This window comes from Bemisia tabaci, chromosome 1, assembly GCF_918797505.1.
Source record: "Bemisia tabaci chromosome 1, PGI_BMITA_v3".
Lineage (NCBI taxonomy): Eukaryota > Metazoa > Arthropoda > Insecta > Hemiptera > Aleyrodidae > Bemisia > Bemisia tabaci.
Window position 1 is genome coordinate 87,190,965 of NC_092793.1, and position 22,776 is coordinate 87,213,740.

The window sequence follows — 22,776 nt, forward strand, 5'->3', positions numbered from 1 at the left end:
GAATTCACTAGGGGGTCCGCCCCCGGAGCGCTATGCGGTCCGAACCAACGGCGGCTACTACGCGGTGAGGCTCGGCTTGGCCGCGCCATGCATTGTTGCGGTCCAAGATGAAACGGCTTCACTTTTTTGGTAGATTTACCGCGAGGGTAAGTCATATTATCCATTTAAATATGTGCTAATTTCCTTTCATCATGAACCCCCCCCCCCCTCCCCCTTTAGGTCATGCATGTTGTATAGTTAACAAATGTCAACGGTCGCGCTTGAAGATAATGTTATTATTTTATGCTTTCTTATTCAAATTAAATTTGTCGAACAACAAATCTTCTTTTTTCAAAGTAACTAAAAGGAAATGAATTAATACAAAATATAGAAAGAGGGAGTTTAAATTCATCCTCTGCTTCCTCTTCGATCAGTGTTTCTGCTTGATTGCTGCATCCCAAGCCGGAACAATGTAGACAAATGTCACTGCATGGTAGACCAGCTCTCTTACAAGAGCAGCGGTTACTACAGCCTTTCGAACATGTACATGAGATGATTTGTAAAAGTTCTTGGGGGGGGGGGGGGGGGGTCAGGCGGGTTGAGCATAGGCACAAGGAGAAGCCTGAGTTCCGAAGATTTCCACCCCCATTCTTTGGGATTCCGTTTTCTTCCTCTCCAGAGTTGAACTTGATAATATACACGTAAGAAGTGTTGTTTGCACGCATCTGAAGTTGGATGGCAACGTTTGCAGTTTCACCTCAGTTTTTGCCTTGCCAAAGCACGATTAAAACATTGAAATCTGCATTTGTTCAAAGCAGTAACTGATTTTTCAGCACCATACAGCAAAAGAACGAGTTGCTCACCCGCTTGACAAAGCTCATCTTGAGTGCAGTCGGTTTCATCAAATTTCTCAGCAATACAAGAGACTTCGCCACATTTTTCCAACAGTTTAATAAATTTGCCTTTGCCCTTGCCACGAAATGCTGAAGTAGTATCACATCCACTGACGACATGGATAAACAGAATGCTCTTCTTCAAATTTACATTCGATGTTCGCAATTGATTTGAGCTAAAAATTTGGGCTGCATATTTGCCCTTACCTGGTTTGAGTAATAGGACGTCGCTTGATGCAGGCGTCAAAGCTATCATTAGAACAAGGAGGTCAATGTCTTCACCAGAGTTGCTAAAAGAAATTTCATCGAATGAAATTTCATGAAATTTCACAAGAAATTTCATGAAATTTCTTTTTTCCCAATGAAATTTCTTTCGACCGACAAAATGTCAAAAATGCTTATTTTTTCTAACAGAATTTGTTTTTATTTTCAAAGAGAATAATATTCGTCAATTAGACCAGTTGGAGCGCGGTCTTCTCTCAGCTCTTCACTTCTGGTCTTCTCTTACTACTCTTTCTCTTCTGGCAGTTCTGGCTCATCATGGGGAGGGGGACCGGGGACCCTAACCTCAAATTTCAAACTGTTAATTTCTGAAAAAATCAGAGACAAATGAAAAAATCATTTAAATTGTTTCAAAGATAGTTCAAGATCCCTCCCTTTTGTACCAAAAAAGAACGATATACTATTAGGGGGTAGTAGGATTCTTTATAGTCAAGAAATTTGTTTTGCTCCAAATATGAAAGCTAACGTCTTACTTTATCCGTAAAATTTATTTTGGTGTTCAACCGGTACGGCTGTGTGTTCAACCAAAATTTAAGATAAAAAATTCAAAATTATGTTTTTGCTGTTTTACTCAACTTTCTGGGCATTTCTAAAGTTCCCTTTCACAGTTTACCACGTGCCTATAAATGAACTTAAGGAGATTCATAAGTTTCAAGGGTTTAATCCTGAATTCTGCGTGTTAAATGAAATTTCACGAAATTTCATGAAATTTCATGAAATTTCATTATGAAATTTCTTTTTATAATCTTTCATGAAATTTCTTAACTCTGGTCTTCACCAACGATTAGAGTACCTATATTGAGAGAGTATGGCCACCGGTGTTACCACCTCTGATTGGCTCAGCCATCTTAGGCTGAATGGAGCCCTTAGGACGCAAAAATGGCGGACTCCATAAATTAATGTGATGCAAAATGACTCAAATTGTAGTTTTCTTTGCTTATCGTAACGAGAAATTTACCCAAATGCACTATTGCGATTCTTTACATATTTTTAAGGCTAATCGTGTGCAATTTTTGAGAAAAATTATCTTAGATGTAGTAAGGTTGGCAGCAAGTGCGGTTGGTGAAAACCGTCAAAAGTTGCCAATGACCCCCCTCCTATCCACAAAAACCAAAACAAAGCACCGCCATTTTTGGGTCCTAAAAGTCTCTCCATGGGGCCCAGTGGCCATACTCTCTCAATATAGGTACTCTACCAACGATAACAACTTGTTTCTTCGTTCCTCTCGGCAGACTGAGAGCTTCATTTACGATGAGAGTATCCGCATCGTCCTCTGCTTGAGATACTTTAACTTGACTCCCTGTAGTAAAGTGTTTCGATAGCAAGCAAATCAAACGCGCCTCATTCTTTTCATTATAGATAGAAGCAAGTCCTGGGCCACGGATAGAGGAGTGTCCTCACAAAAAATTAAGGCAGGACATTTCTTAAAGATATCACGTCGTCACCTTTCAACGCTTTTTGTAGAATCTGTTGCGCTTTTTGTTCGTATCCATCAAAAACAATTGAACCTTCAAGACCATCATGCTTTTCAACACATAGGTATTAATAAACGATTCCACCGCTTAAGGTAATAAACGAAGAAATGCTTGTCTTATTCCTATTTCTATATTTTGTATTAATTCATTTCCTTTTAGTTACTTTGAAGAAAGAAGATTTGTTGTTTGACAAATTTAATTTGAATAAGAAAGCATAAAATAATAACATTATCTTCAAGCGCGACCGTTGACATTTGTTAACTATACAACATGCATGACCTAAAGGGGGAGGGGGGGGGGGGTTCATGATGAAAGGAAATTAGCACATATTTAAATGGATAATATGACTTACCCTCGCGGTAAATCTACCAAAAAAGTGAAGCCGTTTCATCTTGGACCGCAACAATGCATGGCGCGGCCAAGCCGAGCCTCACCGCGTAGTAGCCGCCGTTGGTTCGGACCGCATAGCGCTCCGGGGGCGGACCCCCTAGTGAATTCATAAGCATTTTTAGCATGGAAATTTCATGCTCTTTCATTCCGGTGAGAACACTTTTTTGCCTCAGACTCGCCGTTTTTAAGATAATTACAGATTTTGTTGAAAAAACGTGATTTCTCGCAAGATTTGACTTTCCTAGCCGCAGGAAACTACCGCCATATCTCACGAACCAGAAGTCGCAACTTGATAAATGTATAGTGTTTCTAATAGGAAATTTTATGATCTTTTTAAAAGGTTCAGTGACATTTTTCCGTAGGCATCGATATTTTTCAAGATAAAAGCTAAAAACCGGTCGCCGGCGGCGTATTTTGGCCCCCCGCCCCCCCTTTTTTCAAGATGGCGGCCTTAGCGGACGGCCGATTTTGGTAAACTTTTGATATGTTGTTCTGGTTGCCTAATGCAACATGTTTCCGCAAAAAAACCTTCTATACATAGATTTTCCCAGAAAAATGCTAGATTGACTGGACTACTACATCTAAGATAATTTTTCTCAAAAATTGCACACGATTAGCCTTAAAATTATGTAAAGATGTCGCAATAGTGCATTTGAGTAAATTTCTCGTTACGATAAGCAAAGAAAACTACATTTTAAGTCATTTTGCATTACATTAATTTATGGCGTCCCCCATTTTTGGGTCCTAAGGGCTCCATTTAGCCTAAGATGGCTGAGCCAATCGGAGGTGGTAACCCCAGTGGTCATACTCTCTCAATATAGGTACTCTAGGTAAGTCAACAGTAGAACGCTGAAGTCCTGAAAGTAAAAGCTTCCACCATGGCCAAGATACTAGTGGAGGGTCTCTTGTCTCTGTGAGCGGTGCGCAGCAGCCGGCCCTGCTCGGGTTTCTCCGGCAGCGTCCGCTCATCATCGTACCCAATCGGAGCTCGAGATGAACTTAACCTAACCCAACCTCCAGTCCTCCACTAGATAAACACGCGGTCAAGATGTGGGTAATGGCGGCGAGGAGAGTCTCCCGCGAAGTTTGACCAACTGTACTGCAGCCGATGAAAATCGTTTATTTTCAAATTGAATTTGATGGAACTTTGATGGGCTTTATCGGGCTTAAGGACTTGATTTTTGACTTTTTGAACGTTACCATCGTTTTTATCGCAAAAAGTTCTGTGATTACATTTTTTTTATTCTCAAATCCCTCACCCATGCAACAACCCCATTAACAATTCATGACTAAAGGAGCCCTTCTAACTTGCTTCTGTAAATAAATGGAATTTTGTTCCCGTAAAATTAAGACAATGCTTTTAGGATTGCTGATAACTGAATTATACCAAAACGATGTAGGAAATTATACCCCAAGTTCACGGTAAACCTGTTTCGTGCAATATCCTCATCCTGAAAAAGTCAGAAGTAGGAGTCGAGATTTTCGGTCCTGAGTGCTGCAAGTGGGTGAAACTGCCGAAAGCACATTACATATTTAGTGCCTAACTTCCGGCCCTTTTACGTTTTATACCGGGTATCCGTAAAGTAACTGAAAAGTGGGTATAATTTTTGAACAAAAAAAGATAGAAGGTCGCGGTTTGTGGCATTCTTCATCATCGAAAAGGGGAAATTTTTTGATGGGGTGTTTTTCTTGGTGGACCCCCCTGGGGGGCCCCAGGGGGGGCAACTTTAAAAATTCAAATAGCAACCCCCATTTTTTTAGACATGGTTGAAAGAACTTAAAAAGACAAGAGAAATGGCACAAATAAACTTAAATTCGGTTCTCTCTTTCGCAAGTTACAACCGATCAAAATTTTAAATTGACCGCTTTTCAAAAAATCGCCATTGAGCTCCAAATTATCGAGAAAACAAAAACAAACCAGGAATGCAAAGTTTGAAACGTGCCTTTTAGGAAAAGGAGGACCTTGAGCATTTCTAAAGCATCCCATGGGAGGAGCGCTTTTTCACATTGGCTTCATTTTTTGACAGCACACTTAATCCTGTGATGTCGCATACTCCAACGATATAAGGCGCCCTGCTTAACAACTTTAAAGTCAACAAATTATTGCTCTTACTTGGCCAAATAAAGGAATAAAAGTTGATACCTTTGATTTCCTTAAACAAGAGGGTATTTGAAAGATAACAGTTTCTGGAATTTTCATTTTTCGCGTTTCCTTAAATTTGCCGCCACGTTGAATTTTCCGCAATTTTATTTTGAAACAATGCCATCCAGACTTGTGACAACGTCGGTTGTTTTTCCTTTTTCTAAAAGGCACTTTTCAAACTTTTCATTCCTGTTTTGTTTTTGTTTTTTTGATAATTTGGAGCTCTACGGCGATTTTTTGAAAAGTGGTCAATTTAAAATTTTGATCGGCTGTAACTTTGGAACGAAGGAACCGATTTTGAGTTTATTTGCGCCATTTTTCTTGTCTTTTCAAGTTCTTTCTAACCATGTCTAAAAAAATGGAGGTTGCTTTTTGAATTTTAAAAGTTGCCCCCCAGGGGGGTCCACCAATAAAAACCTCCCCATCGAAAAATTTCCCTTTTTGAATGATGAAGAATGCCACAAACCACAACCTTCTATCTTTTTTTGTTCAAAAATTATACCCACTTTTCAGTTACTTTACGGACACCCGGTAGAAGCTCGAAGCAAAAATAACGGATCCAGGTGGCGAGTTTTCCAGGATGCGGGTATTTTTGAAAATTGTTTTATCGCTTTTAGCTTCTGTTTCAGAATACCATGTGAAAGAGCAAAGGGGCACAAAAAACCTCCTTTTCACACGAAGTATGATGATCCTTATATGTGATCCTTAAATATGATCCTTCCGTTTCAAGCTAGATTTTGATGTGAAATATTTCATAATGTCAAGGATTATTCTGGAAGTGTAGGTAACTTTACGAAAGTATCAATAAAACAGGCATAGCGCAACAGATCATTCAAAACTAAATTCAGATTGAAGAACACTTGCTAAGCATTTTATACTTCAAAGCATTGTATCAACATACAGTTAAGTTTCTTAAGGTTCCCAAACCCAAACATTTCCTTTACAGCCAAAAATGCATCAATGAAAAAACCATTGCAAAGAACTTACTCAAGCAAAAACTTTCTAATAGACGGTAGAAGAGGTGTTCGGCACTATCTAGATCCCGAAAAGCTACGCAACTGCGACCAAGATTGGTCCCAGTTGCTAAAAATCGGTAAAACTGCCCAAGGCCCGGCATAGCGATGCCTAGTTTTGGACAATGTTAGGTACCGAAGGTTGGCCACCGGGATCGAAAATTTCGGCTCCAGCGGTCGAGCTTTTCGGGGTGTGAATGTTACTGAAAATGTTTTACCACATGGGCAACTTTCCAGAAATACAATTAAGACGGGGGGGATGTACGCCCAAAAGGGCCTGGGGGATCCTGTGAAAGGGGCGACAAGGGGTGGAGGAGGAGATCAGAAGGTGCCAATTGCCTGATGATCTCTGGGAGGATAGGGGGCAATAGCGATTGGGCGTCGCAGAGCGCGTGGCTGCCCTGTGAAAGTGCCTTAATGTATGTATGTACGCCCAAAAAAAAATTCTTGACATTTAAATTGGAATGGAATAATTTTTGGTACGTACAAACAAAATAATAAAAATATAAAGTCGAATAAAAATAACTCCCTTTAACACATTAAAATAAATTAAGTTACATTTCACTGACCAGAATGAAAATTTAATTGACTTATAAGACAGAAAAATTACGCCTCTCTGTTGTCTGAGGAGTCACATGTGTTAGTGCACATTGTTGTACTTTCTTCCTCATCTCATTTTCCTTCAGGTCGAATTGTCGCACACTCGGATTACCTAAGATTGTGCAAGTAAAAGTGCTGAAGGCGAGCGCCTTTGCACATCTTAGCACACTTTAAATTGTGCGTTCGACAAGTGTAAGGTGGTGCGCAACTTTTTTTGTGCATAGTTCCACCAACAAAACTCTATTGCAACCTCTGAAATACATGCACTTAACAATCTTTCTTAAGATATTACTTTGACTTACAGTGAGTTTCTAGCAAAAAAATCTGTTTTTTTTAGTTAAACAAACATTGTTCTGCTAGCGTTAAGTTCAAGTTTAAAAAACGATAGTAACACAACGCTTGTTTAACTCAAAAAAACTGACTTCAAGTAAAATCCGCAAGAATTCAACGCAAAAGAACCGAATGTTGTTGACAAGAAACGACGCTTCAAGTCCAAATAATATCTGTAGAAAAAATTTTTCAGTGATGCCCGGTGTACACAATTTGACCAATATTTTCTCCAGTTTTTTTTCCACAATCCAAATCTGGCGGCAATGCCAGGTTCTGCTTCGAATCGACACCTAACTCGGCAAATTTGCCACGTAAATTTGTTTTAACCTGAAAGGATCATTTTGGCCGCCATCTTGGATTTTTTTTTGAGGGGGGAGTTGCATAGAATTTGAGAAGCTAGCATCAATTACCGTACAACAGGCAATATATTGATGGGACTGAGGCAGTTATTACTGTTTCTCCACGAACTGGAACTTGGAAAATAGGTTTTTTTTTTTTTTAAATGTCACCAAACTGGAAATCGCAAAAAATGAAATTCATCGCTAAATTTCTGGGAGTGGCGGAGCTTTGCAGGTTGGAACTTGACGGATCATGTAAGCAGAAGGTATGAAGTAATTATTTGACACTCAGTTGAAGCATTGGGGTCACAGGGGCGTGCGGTCCCGATAAACAAGGCAAGCACTGCTTACCCAAAGAAGAATTTCAGAAGAAAGAGGAAAATTACACCTATTACAAGCTTTAAATTTTAGCAAATATTAGGTACTGATAAAAAATGTTAAGTAAGTAAATTGCATCAAAAACAGAAAGAGGGAGATAAAGATAAACGTCAGAGCAACCAAAGTAGGAAAGCGGCAGAGCGGATGGAGGTGGCGCAGCGCGGCATGAACACGGGCCAACTCGTGCTCTGGAGAATCGCTTGTGATGGGCTGAGCGGAGAGCCACTGCTCGGCGGCGGAATCAAGGCGGACGGGAAGAGCGGTACGTTCCGAGTCCGAGCGCTTCGCTGCGCGATCGCAGCTCGCTCCTCTTGGCCCCTCACGGCAGTGCAGTGCTTTTGCCTCCGATGCGCTATCTTGTTCCCTATTTCTGTAGCAATTGCGATTGCTCCCTCCAGCGCAATCGCCCTCCATTTCCATAATATGTTGCTCGCTCGGATCTAATTGGTGATGTATAAGACAATTCTCAAGGTTGTTTTAAACTCAGAAAGATATCTTTTTGGGAAACTTAAATAAAACAGCACTGCGTTTGTTTGGTCATGTCAAGTTGCATGGCATGTCTTGGTTGATTCTTGTGTACTTTGTAGCCCTGAATTTGGGGGAAATATCCAAAAAATTGCATCATGTCAGGATTTTCCGCAAATTCAACATTTTGGTTTTTTTGGGGCAAAAATTTCCAAAAAATGGATTTTTTTTTCTTTTTTCAATTTGACCATTGATTTTGGTCTGTAGTATCGCTGCTAAGTATAGAATATCCATAACACGTCAAAAGGAAGGCTCGAAGAGTGGTAATTGTGCAAATTTCGTCAAATTTGATGCATTTTTAGGTGATTTTTATCCCCAAAAAAGTCGTTTTCCAGTCAAAATTTTTCAAAATACGACTCGAAAAAATGTATTCCCCCATAATTCATTTCCGTTAGTACCCACTAGAACCATCACCAGAAAGAGTAAACACAAGTTTCTAAAATATTGAGAAGAGGGGAAGGGGGTGCAAAGATGTCAGAAGAGCTCCACGCGGCTCGCTGCTTCTTCGACAATTTGGGAGCTGCGAGCGAAGAAATGGGTGAAAGGTTTCACCAAGGTATCAAAGAAATGGAAAATAGACATCAGGGAAGATGGGATGTCTTTATGATGGCTGATTACTGCTGTATGCTACATCGTAATGAACCAATGAAAGAACATATGTATGTTCCTTCTCTGGTTACTCTTCTATGTAGAAGAGTTTGAAAGCAAACATGATTATTCCAAAAAGACGCCAACGCAAGGAATACAATTTTCTATAAGTTGATTTTATTTAATGAATCGGGAGGGAGAGGAGGAGCTTAGATGTTAAATAAGCCTATTACAGTGGGTCAGATGAAAATTAGCACAATTGCTTCATCATAAATCCGATGACAGTTCGCAGATGCCGTGAGCCACGTGGAGCTCTCATGGCATCTTGGCGCCGCCTCTCTCTGCTTAATATTTTAGAAACTTGCACTTACTTTTTCTGGTGATTGGTGGGTACTAACGGAAGTAAATTGAGGGCGAATAAATATTCGAGTCGTATTTTTAAAAATTTTGACCGAAAAAAGATTTTTTTGGGGATAAAAATTACCGAACGATGCATAAAATTTGACGAAATTCGGACAGTTATCTCTCTTCAAGGCTTCCTTTTAGCGTGTAGAGGTTATTTCATACTTAGAAGAGATACTACATGCCAAAATCAATGGTCCAATTGAAAAAAAAAAGGAGAAAAAAATTCAATTAGTCGGAGATTTTCCCTTCAAAAAACCAAAATTTTGAATTTGCGGCACATCCTGAAGTGGTGGAATTTTTAGGGTCTTCGTCCCGGATTCAGCGCTAAAAAATACATAAGAACCAATCAAGACAAGCCATGCAACTCGACATGACGAAAAAAACGCAGGACTGTGTAACTCAAAAAATTCTAATAAAATGAAGACTAGAAATACCTCAAATAAGTGGCAAAATCAGGAGTTTAGAGCATATAGCCGTCCTCCACCAATGCTCAAGAAAATTCAAAACAAGTTGAGAAAACGAAAGTAAAAGTAAGAGAGAAAGAAATAAAACCAGTTTTTCAAGACGTTCCATCAGCTTTCAGCCAAAAAATAGAGTAAATAGAGGGTCGAGAAGATCTAAATTTTAACAATTTTCTAGGGAGGCTCCCTGAGGAGGGGAAGAAGGCTATGTTAACCTTCCTTTCCCCCTGATGACGAACGCTGGAACTTGCCCTGTTACTAAACTTAACACATGCCACTGAGGGTTATAACAATGCTTACGGAAATTATTCAGAATTTTTCAAAATTTCCGAAATTTTGGGGGAAAAGTAAAATTTTTCTCAAAATTAAGGGGTTCAGGGGTCCTAACTCGGTGACATCTCATGTAAAATTTTGAGTAGAGCACTATTGGTCCTTTGACAAATTTGCGTATCTGTGAAAATTTTCGAGTAAATCGTAGATTTTCGGGAGCACCTCCGGATTCTTCAATTTAGGACATGATGGCCATGTTGAATATGTTGTCCTGGGATCCGAACATTTTATTTGGTGAAATAAGGTGTCTCAGGGACCCTGGAAGATACCCTGAGAGTTACAAAGTGGCACACGAAACTGACTTCGTGGCCCCTACACTAATGAAAAATGGTATCGTTGCAAAAGTAAACAAACCAATCTTTATCATCATGACATTCTCTAGAAGAACACATTTTTAAATTAATTTTCGCACAAACCGCACTTCGAATTCTCTTTTTGTTACATAGATTTGGTATTCAACAGCTTTCCCTTTGGCAACACTGCTACGCAGAAAGAAATTCAGTTCAGGCTTTAAAGTTTGGCGGAAGGGCAAATCCCGAACAAAACAACTGCATACTAGAAATTGGTTCAGAACCATCTGGGGGACAATTAAGCTGACTCTGAATAGTGCTCTTTTAGTTCCAAAAATTATGACTTGCTGAGGGTGACTTTAAGTGGGCCAGATTGGTGATTAATGCCATGGTACGGGACAAGACTTTTTCTTGGGGGAGGGGGGGGGGGGGGGTTAGCAGAGTGAAAGAAAAGCTTTTACCCGGCCCTCTTCCTGCTTCTTCAAAAAAATTTACAAGACCTACTAAGTTCAGTTATCTGCTTCTAGATTAGCAATTTGGAAGCTATTCAAACCTAAAAACTGCAGCATCAAGTATGAAGGTTTGACCAATTTTTTTCCCTTGGTTTTTGGCTTTCATTTTAGTATTTACGTTGTACACCAAGCTTCCAAGGAGAAATCATAAAAGCAGCAACTTTCCATTTAACTTGTAAGGACAGTGATGAGCCAATATGCAGGAATAGAATCCCACTGCAAGGTCAACATGGAGGTCATAGTGAATGGAACAATGGACTGCGGTGCCGTTTCAGAGATGTTCTGGAGAGGCTGAACTTAAAAGCCAAGATCACATTGAGATGACTGGGTAGAAAGACGGATAACCATCATCTCTTCTTTCATGGTTGGTTAATAAAATTTAATTAGGAGATCATACAGTAGTTACAATAAATTCCAGTGTTGATTGGCACTGGAACAACTTAATACAATCACCAAATTATGATTCTCTGATTCACCATCATGCCACTTAGCATTTATGAGATACTGCAAGTATCATCAAATACAAAAAGCACAGGAAACGAAAGTAATTTACGCAGCTAGTCTAAAAAAGTACAAGGTTACAAAATAGTTAAAAATAAATTAATCTACTTTTTGATAAATAAAAGTTCTCTTCAAACATTCTTATGGAGCAAATTATGCTTTAGAAAGGCATTAACAACACCATGTGCACACTTAAATGGTTCGGTCGTAACACATAAATATTCGATGATGAGAATAGATAGATTTAGGAATGAATCCAAAGCATCCAAGTAAAATAATACTCATCTCAAAGCTCTTAAGGTCAAAATGTCTTAGAAAATTTAAGAAAATCACAAAATCTCTAAAGCTTAATTTAAATTTTTTACAATCTTGAAGTAAACATACGCAAACATACAGATACAGTTTGAATGCACAACTACTCTTATGTACATACAAGAATGTATATACATCACACATTATTATTTTATTAAAATCATTTCATTAGAGGAAAAAATTACTATACCAATATGATTTAAAAAACATAATCAGGCCCAGCCATGTCGATTGCCCAGCGAAATTTGTCTCTTTGGGTTTTATTGTAAATTTTGTCTATTGGAACATCATACTTTTTGCACCTAAACAGAACAGCAGAGAAATAAGTAATATTTTGCGAATTGAGAAATTTAGCTATTTACAACAAAAAAACTTGAGTCACCTAATAAATTAAATACGAAGAACAGAGGTGGCAAGAGGTAGCAATCCTCTGGAATGAGCCATGATGTTATCGATCAGCCAACTGGAGCCCTTTCGATGAAGCATAAGCTGGTAAAAAAAATCCATAAGAGGCAACACATCAGTGGTGGTCGCAATGACCTGACTGTTCCCTTCACGTTTTCAATTATGCAATGAAGAGGGGCCCTCAACTTTCCATTGTAAGGGTGTAAACAATGGTTACAATTCATTCCTCCACGAGGATCTCTGATCCCCTGACTGAATTATTTCAGCCATTGACAAATTCCTATTTTGGAGTAAAAATTTGATTCCAAAGCAACATTATCATGACATCCCACTACAATTCTGTCCATTTATCATGATTTGAAGCTGATATTCCTATTTGCATATACCGTTTATCAACTTCAAGTCATGAAAAGTAGATAGAATTTTTGTTTGTTCTACAAATAATTTGGAGAATGAACTAGATTTTTATAATGAAACAGTCCGAGTAGTAGGGATCTTTGAGGAAGAATGAAGTATAACTATTGTTTCTATCCTTACAGTAGACACTTGCAGGCCCCTCTTTGCAGCATAATAGAGAATGTCAAGCGAACAGTCAGAGCACTGTGGCCAGGACTGCTGCATTGCCTCCTACAGATGTTAATTTCAGTTTTACCGGCTCAGGTCTCGTGAAATGGACTGGAATGGAGTGTTCTTTGAAACAGTACAACTCGAAGAAGAATAATTGTACTGGAATTATGTTTTATGATCTGTACGATCATAACCTGACCTGTGTTCATTTACGAATGCCTTGCTGCCTCTTTAATTCGTAATTTTGGTCTGTCATGCATGCTGCAGTATGGTGATAGACCTGGAATAAGATGGTAATGGGTCCGGAATCCCCCAAGCTACCTGACCTGGGGGGCGTAGCATATCTCTTGGTAAAATTACCACAACTAAAGAAGTATGGTGTGACACTTTATTTCCTACAAACTAAGTAGATACAACAATGATCCACGACACAGACTCTATGACCACAAAATGCTCAATCATTCATATGCGACTAAGTGGGTCCTCTTTGTGCATTCGGGGAGTCAGACCCCAACGATCTAGATCTCCCTGAAACTCGTAGCCAACTGCCCAGAACCAAAACTGAAGCCGGTCGAACTTAGCTCCAGCCCTAAAACTTCACGAACGCGTAAACTTTTACTCGGAAAAACCGCATCCGCTGACATCTCTTGCTCTCGCAGACGCCTGAAAACGCAAACAAGCGTTTAACACTAGGGACGCACAGAATTTCCTCAGAAATTGCGTGTGTTCCATTGTAGTGCTATTTGGATTAAAGCTCACTAGACGGAGTGCCAGTTGCTGAGCGCATTTTCTGCTTGCCTGATCTCGGTTTATTTTAGAGGACCTCTGAGAGAGAGGTAGAAAAAGTCAGAAAGCTGCATTGTACTAACAGTGATAAGGCAAAGAAAAGACAAAAAGAAGTCATTTTCTTCGAGAGGTGCCGCGAGCTGTCCAAGTAGGACTTAGGGGGTTTGCAAGCTGAAAAGGATAAGAACCGCTGCTTAGGAGGGCAACATCTCAAATGATATTGGATATGGAAACTAACCATTGCGACAGAGATAGTGTTGCAATGTGGATACAGAGTCGAGATTCGGTGTGAAAAATGCGCTCACTGGAATCTGCTAACTACCCGAAATTTCAAAATTCGCGCCATGAAGCCAAGTTCCAAAGATTCCCAAGTATTGAAGGTTCTCAAATAGCGAAAAAAAATTCTCTTCTAATAGAGTCCTCATTCCTTTAGTCCTTATCATTCATAGGAATGCCGAACACACTTATTCCACGGTCGAAGTATTCACCATATGTCACCAGGCAGGCCACAAAGCTGTCTCACAATTTATGTCTCATTATCAGCGCAGGGGCCAAGACATAACTATCAGCGGATTTCAGGAACCTTCTTCTGTTTGCATTGGCTTGCCACTTGCTACACCAATCAAGGTTGGCAGTGCGGTTAAAATGTCAAAGGAAGCATACAGGGTGATCCAAAAGTCCCTTCCAACCCCAACCCCCCCCCTCCTGTAACTTTTTACGTAATTGAGGTAAAGATTTAAAAGTTAGGGGATGTTCCTGGGTGAAAGGGAGCTACTTTTTGGCCCCCCTAGAATTTTCAGGGAGGCCCCTCTTGGGGGCTACAGACCCCAACTTTTTTTTTCAAATGGGGAGACCCTCTTTGTGATGACTCGTTCGAAAGAGCATAAAAAAAGAAAACTTTTTGCGCAAACCTGAAGTCAAAATCTCAAACCGTTTCAAAATGGCGGCCGGTTAAAGTTCAAAATTACCGAAAATTCACACTGATTAATCGTCGATGGATTTGCGCGAAAATCGGTTGGTAGAAGTATTAGGACACGATAAAAATGAATTCGACATTAGATTTAAAATAAAAACCGAAATTTCCCAAATGGCCACCGGTGAAAGTACAAAATGACCGAAAATTGGTTTTTTTTTTTAGAAATCTACGTTCAAATGAGTTAATCTAATACCAAAATACCTAAAAGTTCCAAGTCTCAGACAAATCCATCGGCAAAAAACCTAGATGGCAATTTTTGACCATTTTGAACTGTAAAAGACGGCCATTTTGAAAATTTCGGTTTTTTTAAATCTAACGTTAGATTTGTTTTTATCGTGTCAAAATACCATCACTTTAGCGCAAATCCATCAACAAAAAACCGGTGTGAATTTTCGCCCATTTTGAAACGGTTTGAGATGTTGATTTCCGGTTTGCGAGAAAAGTTTTCTCTTTTTATGCTCTTTCGAACGAGCAATCACAAAGAGGGTCTTCCTATTTGAAAAAAATAGTTGGGGTTCGTTTCCCCCCAAGGAGGGCCTCCCTGAAAATTTCAGGGGGGCCAAAAAATAGCTCCCTCTCTAGGAACATCCCCTAACTTTCAAATCTGTACCTCAATTCCGTAAAAAGTTAGAGGGGGTGGAAGGGACTTTTGGATCGCCCTGTATGAGCAAAACACAGTTGCAGGAAATATATCAAGGGTCGTAATAATACCATTCATTCGATGAGAGAAAAAAAGTAGGAGCAGAAAGATTTCTTACCAGGCAACGGAAATCCTTGGGTCAAGATAATTCAACTTGGATGTTCCTAGAGCAATAGTTTTGTTTTCATCTTTGTCTGTTCTTTGGACTTCCAATTTCACCAGCTGTTCTTTCAATCTGTGCAGACATTTGGTTTTTTTCTCCAGATTCCTGAAAAGCAAGGTTATAATTTTGGAACATTTAGAGGGATTAAAAATATTGACGGAAAATCTTGAAACCTTACATTTAAAAAAATGAAGAAAAGAAATGATTCAGGACTCACAAAAATTATTTTCCAACACAAATCTAAGAATACCTAGAATCATAACAGAAGCTTGGCGCAGGAAGGTCTCAGGTAACATTTTTTGAATTATCTAGTTACTCACATTCGGAATATGATTGGAGAAGACTCCATAAGCTTGCAAAAATTCTAACATTAAACGTGAACCAAGGATGAAAAACTCAGAACAAAGCTAATTACATGGGAAGCAACGGGGCTGCTGCGTAGTTTTCTCATGTCTTAAAACCATAAAAAGTGGTTCTGACTTTTTTCCTCTGGGCTACTGATAACTTGAAAATTATTATTGGCGAGGTACAAGCGGGATCAAAGTTCCTGCGTCGAATGGTTTCCTGCAACCCAGCATACACAGTAGTCAAGGCAATTAAGGAAAAGATCCTGCAAAAATCCCAGGTAGCCATGTTTTCATCGATTCCTAAGTAATTGTTTGCGCTGAATCCGAATTTTAATTGTGTACCAAAAATTTCGAACCGAAAAGTTAACAAATTGGGCAAAAATGGCCTAAAATTGGGTTTTTTGGCGGATTATGGCCTTCAGCATGTCAAAGATTGTTCTGACGACGAAATTAGTTATTTTCAAAATTTAAGCTCACTGAATTTCCTAGAAAATTGTTTCTATGCGTGTTTCTTTCTCAAGGCAAAATTAAGCACGCTGGCGGGCGCTGAACTTGGAAAAAGAGCAAAAATTGGCATTTTTCGTATTTTTGACTATTGATTTTTCTTCCCTTCTAATGGACGATCTATTGACGAAGGACGTAAGATGTAGGAACCAAATAAAATGTTTTATTCCATACAAATGGTAAGAACTTACTTTCCACGAATTTTCGGACCTTCATTGTCACTAGTGGGTGGAATTTACGAAAGCGAAAAAACGGTCAAAATTGAGCTATTTTCGACGGATTTTCCGCCGTTGCAGGCATACCTTGACAGAAAATAAAAGACCTAGGAGTTTATGTAAATTTTTGCTTTCCATACTGATGGTATGGACTTGCTTTCTACAAAGTTTTGGACTTTTACTACCATTAGAGGCTTCTCAAATAATTCATTATACGTTCAGGAATTGTAAAATTTCGATTTTTAGAGCGGAATGTTTGGACATTACCAAACGAAGTGAGTGACCTAAGAGAAAAAAAATTTCCCTTGATCTACAAGGTTTGTGCTAGGTCTGTACCGATTTTTGAACATCTAACGTCAAATCCTTGCCACTGACTAAAGTATCAGAAAGAATGTTAAATGCCAAAATAATCGGAAAAATTACGATTTTTAGGCTCTGTGCAGGCCAGGTTAATTTTTTTTTTTCAACATTCTTTTGGCTAACATGTTTTTTTATCACCTAGAACCATTTAAAAGCCTGCAACATTTGGTTTGGTCGATTTAAAAAAAATAAGTCCCCCCCCCCCCTCTTTGGCGCCTGTGGTGGCTCCCACACATGCGGGAGCGAAATGGAAACTCAGGTGTCACATGTGGAGTTTTCAAGGACTCTTTCAGGGAAACGGTCCGTCCAAGAGCCGCCGAACCTACTCTAAGAAATAAAGTAGCAGACCCCCCACACAAACTTTAGACCCCTCTTAGCTTATGGCAGGAAATCAGATCGACTTGAGGTTTGCGCCCAGATTTTTCTTTTTTATTGCTATTTTCAACATTGTATATGTGGGGGGGGGGCTGCCATTTTAAATTCTCGAGTTACCTCCCTTCCCCTCGGGAGGGGGCGACTGGAAAGTTCCTCGCCAGGTTTCCTCCTTGCCATGAAGATCAACGCCGAAAATTTAATATTCCGATTCAAATTGCACCTTCCTTCTAAATTTTCAACACTCACGGAGCGGCAAATGCAAACGACCCAATCAGCTTCTGATCAAATAAAATCAGTTCGTTGAAACATGTTTGCGCTTGAGATCTGTTGCTCGCCCCTCCCCCTCTCTACGATCAGTCTACATCTTTTCTCAACGACAGGCCGAAACAGCATTATTCTCAACTCTCAAAAACGATAGTGGACAAAGCAGCCGATATGAGATAAAAATTGCGAAAAACCGAGAGATATCTCTCGGTTTAATCAACGCAGGAGCAGGCCAAACGCGTTCAGAGGAGATGCAGAATGCTTCAGAAGAGGACTTCATCAATTCGACAACTGGAGTGCAACTGTTTCCCCGGTGCCGCCCTTGCTAACTGTGTACCACGGGTTGCAGGAAACCATTCAAAGCAGGAACTCTGATCCCGCTTGTGCCTCAATTTTTATACAAATGTACCTAGTTGAGAGGTGGAGCGAATGCTACTTTGGCCTTCAGCAGAATCTCTCATAAGTACTTTTTCCATCATCAGTTGAAGGAGGAGAATTCTGGCAATTGTCACGTTTTGTATTTATCTTGAAGAGATCCTCAATCAAGTATGAAAGAGAAATCATTGGTAAAACACACTTGTTCTATTACAGATCTAAAATTCATACCTCCTGATAGGAGGAAAACCCCCCTTAGGGAGACAAGAGGAGAGGGGTACGTGCTAAATGGGCCATTTCGGGCTTGAGGCGGATACCTTAGAGACTTGCCTTATTCATTCATTATACAATGCCCGATCTTTTCCAAAAGTTTGAAGCCCCCCAAAAATTTTGGGGAGACGCGGTGGGGGGTCAAAGTTAAAAAGCGGCAAAATGTTCGCAAATTTATTACTCAAAAACCGAGAAGTTATGAAAAACGCGGCTAAGACTAGCGTTTTCAGCGTAACGAGAGCTTTCAGAAAATTTATAACATCATAGGGTTTTGTCAACTTCAGCTCGAGTTATCGCCTCCGACGCGCCGGAACGCTCAAAAAAGACCCCTTCTTTTCACGTTTGGGCCGATTCAAAAAAAGCCATTTTTAAATTGGATGAAAAACTGATATATTGTTCCTGACTCTCTGTAGCCCCTCTAGCTCTTTGCCGTATGCTGGGGATATGTTTTGGTCGCAAGTTATAAGAGCGGAAAGAAGCGAAGGTCGGGAAAATGAACTATTTTTAAACTGCGCGCGCGGCGTTGATCGGAAGGAGAACATCCCCTCCCGCTCAGTTCTGCGAATCACACTCCTCGGCCGAGCTCGCATTTTTGCCGGTGTCCTCCCATCAACGGGCGCGCAGTTGAAAATAGCCGAATTTCCCGACCTTCGCTTCTTTCCGCTCTTATAACCCGCGACCAAAGCATTTCCTCAGCACACGGTAAAGAGCAAGAGGGGCTACAGAGAGTCATGAACAACATATCAGTTTTTCATCAAAATTAAAAAATGGCTTTATCGGCCCGGACGTAAAAAAAAGTGGGTCTTTTTTTAGTGTTCGAGCCGAGGTTCGCAAAACTCTATGATGTTATACATTTTCTGAAAGCTCTCGTCACGCTGGAAACGCTTGTCTAAACCGCGAGATTCAAAACGTGTTGGTTTTAGAGGAAAATATTCGCGAAAATGTTGGTGATTCTCACCTTTGACCCCCCCCCCCCCCGATTAAAATTTTTGGGGGACTTAAAACTTTGGGAAAAGATCGGGTATTGTTTGGTGAATGAATAAGGCAAGTCTCAAAGGTATCCGCCCCGAGCCCGAAATGGCCTTTTGCATGTACCCCTTTTGGCACTTAATCAGACTCCCTCTTATGACAAAAATTAATTAAGAAAAAATGAGTTCACTTACATCTTTCCATGCGCACTTCCTCCTTTGGCCTCTCGTTTGGCTTCCTTGACCTGTTTCTCCGCTTCTGCTACCTGTTCCTTCTTTTTCTCGATTTTTTCTTCTAAATTACCCATCGACTTATCATGACTTTTAGGAACAGAACGCTGATGGTTGCACAGAATTGCTACGGCTCGGTTGGCTCTGTTGTATTGTAAAATCTACAGACATATTAAAGAGACATAATTTACTTTAATAAAAAGACCTAATTTTCTATGATAAATTTTCAAGAGGAAATATTTCTCAGAATTCTTGGCTGTGTAGATGGTTGATTATTCTATTTAGATGGGGAGGTTGGAGTCACTCCAAAATCATCCCTGAAAGGATGGTTCTTATTCTTCGACTTTTCAAAAATCAAATGTATAACCCTCCAAAAAGTTGTGTTTTTGGTGTGATTTGAACCTCGAAAAATTTCAGCCCGATCAGAACATCCAAAAAGGTGCTGCTGTGGCCGACAAGTCTTGGATCAGGAACTTTCAATTTTAGACGGACGCATTGTTCCGTCATTTGGTGAATTTTTTCCCCTCTAAAATGTTGCTACAGCTTTGGATTTTTGGAGGTAACACAAATTTTGAGGTGATTTATGTTAAAAATAACTTGCTTTAACCCGCTACGTTCACAATGCCCCTTACCTCCTCCCCCCCCTTTCTTCCGGCAAAGTGACCACAAAGTGCGATTTCATCGATTTTTCGTAACATTCTCCCTGCACAGTGTGTGTGTGCTTTTTTTTGCCTTTAAAATTTTGCCATGCTTTTTCGGAAATTTTCTGAAGCAACACACTTTTTAGATTTCCACAAAACAAAAAACTACTTACCTCATAACTTAAAAATGCAGTTTGACGGACAAATCGACTGCCCAAAAAGCAGGCCATTTAAGGTGAGCTCCAGGGATAATTTGTGCAATGAACTTCAAACAACCATATTCAAGAAACTTCGGCATTATAACTATCAAGAAAATTTCCTTCCAATGATATAGTGGAACTTGAAGCTGGTAAGTTGTCTACTTAGACACAAAATAACTGTAAATTGACTTTATTTTCCAGGAGCTAAACAGTTATTTTCTTTGAGGCTTAAATGACACAATAGACTTTCTACTAAAAGAACCTGGAGTTTCCGCTTTTGATTAGTCAAAAAATTTAAATGCGTTCAGAAAAACTGTGCCAGGAAAATGTTACGAAAAATCGGAGAATCGCACGATTCGGCCCCTTGGAAGGGGAAAGGAGCATTTTTGAAGTAATGAGGTAGTAAGATATGTTATTCGTTTCGTGGAAACCTAAATAGTGTATTACTTCAGACAATTTCCAAAAAACCATGGCAAAATTTTAAAGGTAAAAAAAAGGCACACACACACCGTGCAGTGAGAATGTTACGAAAAATCGGTGAAATCGCACTTTGTGGTCACTTTGCCGGAAGAAAAGGGGGGGAGGAAGTAAGGGGCATTGTGAACGTAGCGGGTTAAAGCAAGTTATTTTTAACATAAATCACCTCAAAATTTGTGTTACCTCCAAAAATTTCAAAGCTATAGCAACATTTTAAAGGGGAAAAGATTTACCAAATGACGGAAAAACGCGATTGTCCAAAATTTGAAGTTCCTGATCCGAGACTTGTCGGCCACAGCAGCACCACTTTGGATGTTCTGATCGGGCTGAAATTTTTTGTACGTTCACTTCACACCAAAACACAACTTTTTGGAGGGTTATACATTTGATTTTTGAAAAGTCCAAGAATAAGAACCATCCTTTCAAGGATGATTTTGGAGTGACTCCAACCTCCCCATCTAAGTAAAATAGTCATCCATCTGCAAAGCTAAGTATTCTGAAAAATATTTCCTCTTTAAAATTTATCGTAGTGAATTATTTGCAGAATGGAACTTGCAGACATTGACGCTGCACCAAGATATTATTGTTTTTATTTAGACCTAATGTTTTTTAACAAATCGAGGCTATGAAAAATAGGAATTTACCAATGACAAGAAAAATCTGAGTCTAGGGGAATTACATGGAAAACTACAACAGTTTTGGCAAACTTTCTAAGCGAGCAGCGTCCTTTTCCTGCAATGTGTTCCTCAAAATGTAAACAACATGCAACAGCTGAGCTGAGGCACTGGGGTAGAGCTTCCCATATTTTTTCACACCGCAATGAGTGTGATGGTAATGTAAGTGTGCAATTTGATTCCGGAGAATGAAGATGTTGCATGTGTGAGGAATTTGCAATTTCACAATTGATTCTTATGTAAAACTTTGCGAGAAACACGACTGTGCCACTGGTTTTCTCCGAAGTCAACTCCCAAGCTCAAAAAACGCTCTCAAAGTTAAGGCTAAAATGGAGGGGATATCCCATGCTATCCTGAGAGTCCACCTCCACATCAAGACTAACTCTCCATGCAAAGATATACAGCAAATACATTAGCAGGGTTGCCGTGTTTTCAGTTTTAGAGTCCCCAAATAAAAAGGCAGTCCTGTCAATGTATTTGCTCCCTATCTTTGCATGGAGAGTTTGTCTTGATGTAGAGGTGGACTCTCAGGATAGCGTGGGATATTCTCTCTATTTTGGCCTCAACTTGAGAGCCTATTTTCAGCTTGGTAGTTGATTTCAGAGAAAACCAATGGCACCATCGTGTTTCTCGCAGACTTTTTCATAAGAATCAACAGTCAAATCGCAAATTCCTCACTTGTGCAACATCTCCATTGTTGTTCAATAACATAAGTTTGAGTTATTGCATCAAAAAACGTTAATAGCTTGGTTAGGAAATACTTCCGATAATTTTGTTACACAAGTCGCCTTCTAAATAATATTTTGATGAAAAAGCACACATCATTATCCTTTGATTTACATCTTGTCTAGTCGTCATGGTGTGCAGAACACCCTTAATCAATGTAAAGATGACAAAGGTGGCAAAGACCCTTATGTAAGTCTCATTTTGAAATATTGAAAAAGTAATGCAATAAATTTCTGAGATACATGCAAAAATTTTTATACAGAATAAATTGATCTTCAACCTTCAAGACCGATAAAGAATGGTGGTTGCATTTCGATTTCGGCTGCCATCTTGAAGATATGTGACGTCAGGAGGGTAGGGGTTTAGCCATGCAATCCGAGGCCAAACCACGGTGTGCGGTGGGTAGGGCTGACCCCCCCCCCCTCCCTCTAATGGTCCATGTACCCGATCCCGTATAATGTCAAGAGAGTACCACCATTCTTCATCTACCTAGATCAACCTTAATTCCTATAATACACTTTTCAATCACTGGCAAAATTATAGATGACGTAAGTAGTTTCTCAAGTTCTTACTACAAAAATGGGCCAAAAAAATTCAGGAACAGAGTAAACATTACCTTTTCAGCAATCGAGGCATCAGGATCGGTGAGTTCATTTAATTGATTTTGCAGAGTAATGGAAGCATTGTAAGTACGAAATACTTTTGCAGTAAGACCTTCCATTAATTCATTAAGATGTTTGTTCAATACAGCAGTCTAAATGGGAGAGTTTCAAATTAGAGTGCAAAACAATATTTCAAAATAAAAAATTAGATATAATCCTTGTTGTCTATAATTCTTGACCCTGCTCATTTCCTGGTTTTCTCCTG

At 39.6% G+C, this 22,776-nt stretch overlaps 1 protein-coding gene across 4 annotated transcripts in view; it reads right to left on the reverse strand.

Annotated features, from left to right (window-relative positions):
* Positions 1-11,284: 11,284 nt before the first annotated feature.
* The window catches only part of Top1 (DNA topoisomerase 1), a 61,239-nt gene continuing 49,747 nt past the window's right edge, over positions 11,285-22,776 (reverse strand). For all 4 annotated transcript variants that reach the window (XM_072306364.1, XM_072306365.1, XM_072306366.1 and 1 more), the window contains 4 exons: positions 22,526-22,663; positions 19,156-19,352; positions 15,238-15,387; positions 11,285-12,047 (listed from right to left, as the gene is read on the reverse strand). In XM_072306364.1, coding sequence (XP_072162465.1) covers positions 11,945-12,047; positions 15,238-15,387; positions 19,156-19,352; positions 22,526-22,663 — 588 coding nt within the window. In that variant the 3' untranslated portion in view covers positions 11,285-11,944. The remainder of the gene's footprint in view (positions 12,048-15,237; positions 15,388-19,155; positions 19,353-22,525; positions 22,664-22,776) is intronic.